General features: G+C 49.1%; 1 protein-coding gene across 1 annotated transcript; it reads left to right on the plus strand.

Moving 5' to 3' along the window:
* Positions 1–798: 798 nt before the first annotated feature.
* Positions 799–1302, plus strand: H257_14834 (hypothetical protein; the record flags this gene model as incomplete). The annotated part of the gene is made up of 2 exons (XM_009842735.1): positions 799–1085; positions 1134–1302. The coding sequence occupies 2 exons, from the start codon at positions 799–801 to the stop codon at positions 1300–1302; spliced, it is 456 nt and encodes a 151-aa protein (XP_009841037.1).
* Between the last annotated feature and the right edge of the window lie 4712 nt (positions 1303–6014).

Here is a 6014-nt window from a genome sequence, read left to right on the forward strand (position 1 = left end):
ACTTGCTCTGCGATCCGAAGTTGGAATGGTTTCTTCCGTCACATTCATGGATTCTAGCCAATCAAACACACTCAACAGGGATTGGCTGTAAGTATCGCTGTGCACTACTGTACGTTTTCCAACCACAACACAAATTGTTCCTAATCCATTTGGAGATTCAAGCGCTGAATCTCCCTCAGCTCAGAATCGGAGGATATTCATCCGGATATTGGTCGATGTTAGCGCACCACCCATCCATTTCGAACAAACCCCCTGGCGCCTGCTCGTCCCTCCGCCCCTTCTTCCTCCTCGATAGCATCCGCAAGACCATCCCCCTCGTCACCCTCCATCGCATCTCTGCCAAAGTCGAAGCTTTCCTCGACCCGTACCAAAGTGGCTTCCGCTCCTCCCGCAGCACTGCCGACACCGTCTGGACTCACAAATGGCTCGTGGCTCGTGGCACGTGCCAACAAGTACCAAGACAAGCACTATATCCTCGGGATCGACCCCTCCCGCGCCTATGACACCGTCGACCGCGCCAAATTGATGTCCGTTTCGAGACCTTCCTCAAGAACGACGCTCCGTCTCAGCCACATCCTCCTGGCCTCTACCACTCTATCTCTCCGCAGCGAAAAGCTAAACATCGCCTCCTCCCCCGCCAATACCGGCGTTCCACAAGGGGCCTCCTTCTCACCCGCCCTCTTCGTAGTCGACCTTGAGGCCGCTCTCCATGACCTCGACTCATCGCCACACGAAATACTCTGCCACACTATCCCCTGTTATGACAACGCCGACTTTGTGTGCTCCAGCAACAACTAAATGGACGCCATCTCGGGCCATGCCCCTGTCATCCTTGCCCCGTGGTCGCTGCAAATGAACCTCAACCTCGATAAGACTGAACACACAAGTGCACAACGCAAGCCCATCGACCAACAGACCAAACCGCCACGACCACCTGGAGAACGTGCAAGAAACTCGGCACCTACCTCTACGACTCTGCCGAGCTCCAACGCCGCTACACCCTCGCTCGGGCCGGCTTCCACTATCTCTGGTTCCGTGACGCCCACGTCGCCGAAGCCACTCGCCTTCGCATCTATAACTGCTACGTAATCACCATACTCACATACAACTGCGGCATCTGGGCAATCACCAAGACCCAACTGCTTCGCGTCGCCGCCAACTGCGTTGCATCATTCGTCTCGTCTACCCCAACAGATCTCCAACGTCGCGCTGTACACGCGATATGGGTGTGAACCCCTCCGGCTTACTCTCTTGCGAGCCCGCTTGTCGCCTCTTCGGACGTATACTCCGCCGGGCGCCTGACATCCCAGTGAATATGCACATGTTAAACTACTTCGGCCCCCAAAGCACTACCAAATGGCCTGGACACCACCTCACCACCCTACCGACCATCCTAGACTACGGCCTCCGGCCGCTGAATCACATCCTGCGCGTACTTAGCTCTCAAGACATCCATCACCTGCGCCAACTTGCCCTCGACAAAACGAAATGGCGCGACCTCACCCGCCTCATCCTCGAACACTGCCCACAGGTGGCACCATCCCCAACGGACACCGAATTTGTTCCACGGATGCGAACACGTCAAAGGCAAATATAGCCAGTCCATAGACTAGTTAGCGGATAGAGCTACGCGTAACCGTAAATTCCTTCCTTCCATCCATCCATTTCAGGAGCAATCAGCCTTCTATGGACTCCCAGTCACTTCCATTGAAATAAGTGTTATGCCTTGTAATTAAGGTAACGCACTCAGCTGGCCTACACGTGGCTGCAAAAATCGGGGGATGACTGTATTAATAAGCGATATGACCAAGCCAATACTAGCATTAATAGTACCATTGTTTGCCTATTCGACGTACTAGTTTGCTTCCCAAAATGAGGCATTAGTTGCTGGAAGCAATACTACAGTATACTGTCACCAAAGGACAGTGGTGAACATAACCCGCGTTGACCGGGTAATCCCTCTTGACATCATGCTGAAACCCGCGTTAATTAGCGTGGTACATCTCGACTTCGGACGTAACTGTTCAGCTATACTACAGTTCTACAGGGAACGACGTTGTCGAGTACTATATAGTATCAAGAAGAATGCATTACAGTATATTAATGCGCACAACACTCGCTTATGCTTTACTCTGTCCAAATTGCATTAACTCGACTCTTTGCCAACTACTTTTAATGTCACTACTAGGTGTACTACTACTGGAATCAGATATTTTAATATGGAATATAGTATGTGGGCTGGACTCTAGGTAGCACTCTTCCTGCTGACTTTTTTCACGAATAGATCGTCGCATTGGATCCGCCTTGCGTTGATTGGTCTATTCGTATCGAATCCGTACAGTTTGGTCAATTTTTGAAAAAACTATGCACCATTATATTGAGACTTCCTTATATTTTCTTCCAGAGTAGTAATCCTTTAAAATTGCATACTTCTCGAAATTCCTGGTTTACATCCATATATAATTTTTTAGAGGTCATACCTCGAATTTTGGCAGCGATGTCGGCCATCGGAGTGCCGTGAAGGAGAGAGAGGTGTCCACTTTTCCAGAGTCGCGATATGGTAACCCTGTGGCACTGAAAGTGCCGAGCCACATCAGATACTGCACCATATGGTAGCTGCTCGTGGTGCATGCGTGCGAGAAGCATATCGTAATCTCCGCGGCGCTCGTCCTCGGAGAGATTTCGTAGGTGACTTGCTCGGTCCAGGTTTGATGCTGTGTGTGTGGTCGTGGGTGATGGCAGAGATCAACACTGTACAGAAGGTGCAGTCGACTGGGTGTCAAATTCAGTTATGACAATCTGGCGCAAGAATTTGATGCCTCAAGCACTCGTTGGCAATTTTCCCGCCTCATAACTTTTGAACCATAATGAGTTTTTGCACTCACAATGCGTCCAATCAAAGCTGAGGTCCTGCGCTTTCTAATGAATCAATCAGAAGTGCTATCCGAGGTGTTTTAGAAAAATTCCGCCAATAAAACGAAACTGTAACGATCATTGTGGACCAGAGTAGTACTGCACATGGTATAACGCTCTAAAAAGTGCTAAAGTATCGTTGTTTCTAGGCTTCTTGCACCATACTACAGTAGTAATTGATACCGATCTATCAAGACAGTACAGTACCGGTAACGTTGATACCGATCCTATCAAAACAGTAAGGCCAATATGCCCTTCTTTGCCGTCTTGTGCAATACGAGTCGTCAACCAATTCAAGTCGGACTATATACAAACTATCAGAGGTTTACCTTCACGATAGAGTACAAAACAATACCTGCAATACTAACGTCAAGACAGTACCGGTAACGTTGATACCGATCCTATCAAAACAGTAAGGCCAATATGCCCTTCGCTGCCGTCGTGTGTATTACGAGTGGTCAAGCAATTCAAGTCGGACTATACGTATATACTACGTAATATAGATTGAAAAAACTATCAGAGATTTACCTTCACGATAGAGTATACCTGCCATACTAACGTTAATCTTACTAAGTTAGTACAAAGTAGTGTTTTATTAAGGTAACGCATCGAATTTCCTCATACAGCATGCCTTCAGATTTACGAAATTCCAAGGATTTCCAGAGATATGTTGGGTCAAAAATTACGCATGACACAATGCAAAAAAGTGTTCGCGAATTCGATGCGTTACCTTAGAGCCTATTCGGGGAAAATACCGAGACAAAGAATTCATCCAGGACGAAATCATAACCGGATTTTTATCCGGTGTCATTGTGCGGATGACCATTTCGTGTCCATGGAAGAGTTCTGGTTTACTCATGGTTTTGTCATTGTGAGTGGTGGTGCGTGTGGCTGTCCAGTTGGCGGTGGCAACGGTGCGTGTGGCCGTGTTGCTGATGGTGTGTGTGGCTGCATTCCGTGTGCTGTGTGTGGCTGCCCACATTGTGGCAACGGTCGAGCCCGTGCCTGTCCTCCGGGCGGTGTGTGTGGATATCCTCTTGGTGGCCAGTGTGGCTATTTACATTGTGGCCCTGTTGTGTGTGGCAGCCGTTCTGATGGGGGTACATGTGGCCGTCGAGACGTTTATGCTGATTTGGCTGGAAGCATTGCTGCGACAGCTGTGTGCATTGCCGTGTCATCTGTGACCCGCACGGAGAAGTACAATGTGCTGACCGTGACAGAGATTGACTTTCAAGCATTCTTAGTCGATCCAGTGTACGACCGATGGTTTATGGACAATGTACGTTGTAATCAAGAGTCCTTTGTACAAGTTATGTGAGTTGCTGCGGGTGGAAATAGCGCAATACAGTCTCGACAATTATACCAAATCCCACTCATACGAAAAAAAGGTGGCTGTTGTGCTCTACTTTCTGGGGTCCCAAGGTGGATACAGAGAAGTTGCGGCTGTGTTTGGAATGTCCAAATCATGGTGCCAGAATATTGTGCACATTTTTTGCTGAGGTACTTGCTGGAATGGCGTCGTCATGGATACACCTTCCAACATCGGATATGGAGTGGCAACACTTAGGTTCTGTTCAAAACAAAACATGTCGGGTATTCTGGGGGCTATCGACGCAACACTAATTGAAATCCAACGTCGAAAGGACTACGATGGATTCTACAACAGACATGGGGACCCATCACTCAACGTCCAAGCCATGGTGGATCATACTGGCGCATTTACTAGTATTGACATAAGACCTGGGTCATTTTCGGACCGCCGGATCTGGAAAATTTCAACGTTGGGACGTTACATCCCGAACTAAATTTCCAAGTGGCTCATAAATTATTGGGGACTCTGGCTATGTATTGTTCCCATGGCTCATCGTACCGTACCTTCCACACGTAGAGCCAAACAAGACACTGTCGTCTGTGCCAACGCCACTTCAATTTCGAGATCTCGGATCCACGTGAGCGACTGGGGACAATCCAAATGGTAAGGCAGGATTGTAGACGGCAGTCTCGTGAACGAACTCGGAAGCCGGCAGGGCCAGACAAGTCGGCGACGAAGAGTCAAAGCGCGATCTCGTCTGGTCCATTACTAAACTGTTTCGTAGTTTTCGGGAGAAGCTTGTCTCGCCACAGTCAGCTGGACTTCAGCGTTAAACTGGACGGTGCGAGTCGTCACCACATGCGTATATTCCATCAAGACTGGTACACCATAGGCGTGGGTGGACACTTGAGCCAAGTGATGAATTGTTTCGGCCGCCGACTGCACACTAGAGGTCAGTAGCGATAACGTCCCAGGCGTAGGACTTGATAAGGAGTACGAGTCATTCGAGTCCAAGCGCGCAATCGGACTTGTAGAGGTGAGCGGGGCAACAGACTGGGTCAGCGTCTCGTCATCGTTACCCTCGGTCAACATGGACTCGTCTAACTTGTTTTCGTCGGAGCTAGCTTCATCCATATCGTCTGTGTATACAAGCTCTTCAGACTAACTTCGGGGCTCCATGGATAGATCACTCTCGTCGTCGTGGAGAGAGGCCAGTTCACGACGAGCGGTGGTCGAGGTAGTATCGGCGACCTCGTCCGAGTCTTCGACCGCTTTGCTTCGTTTACTCCAAGTCTCATTGCTCGGGCGAGTTGGAATTGTGTTGCATTCGGTAGTTGATGTCTCGCTTTAACTGTTTCTGAACAAGGGTGCCTGGGGCAGGTTCAGGCTGACTTTTACATTCTTTATCAGAGATGCTGCTAAGGAGGACTTCGTCGTCAGCTACGCTCACGAGATCAAGTATCGTATAGGTCGGGGCTGGGACGGCTGAGGCGACATCCTTGTCGTCTGCAATTGCTTGGACGGGAGGTGGATCGAGACGTCTTTGCTCATCCAGGTGTGCTGGATTCCTTGGTTTGGCAGGAGATATACCCTGCTTCTCCACCATTTTTGTGTCTGTCGTAGGGATTAGACCCACAAAACTTACGAAGGTCCGGAGGTTCGGACTTGAGGACCGAATACTATCGACTTGGCCAAGAAGAACACAGCAAGAAAGGAATAGATCCAATGTTAGGCAAATGTAAATGTGAACAATATATAAACTAGCTAAAGCGGACGACTTTTGGGGAAA

Source organism: Aphanomyces astaci (genome assembly GCF_000520075.1).
Source record: "Aphanomyces astaci strain APO3 unplaced genomic scaffold supercont1.63, whole genome shotgun sequence".
In the NCBI taxonomy this organism is placed as follows: domain Eukaryota; phylum Oomycota; class Saprolegniomycetes; order Saprolegniales; family Verrucalvaceae; genus Aphanomyces; species Aphanomyces astaci.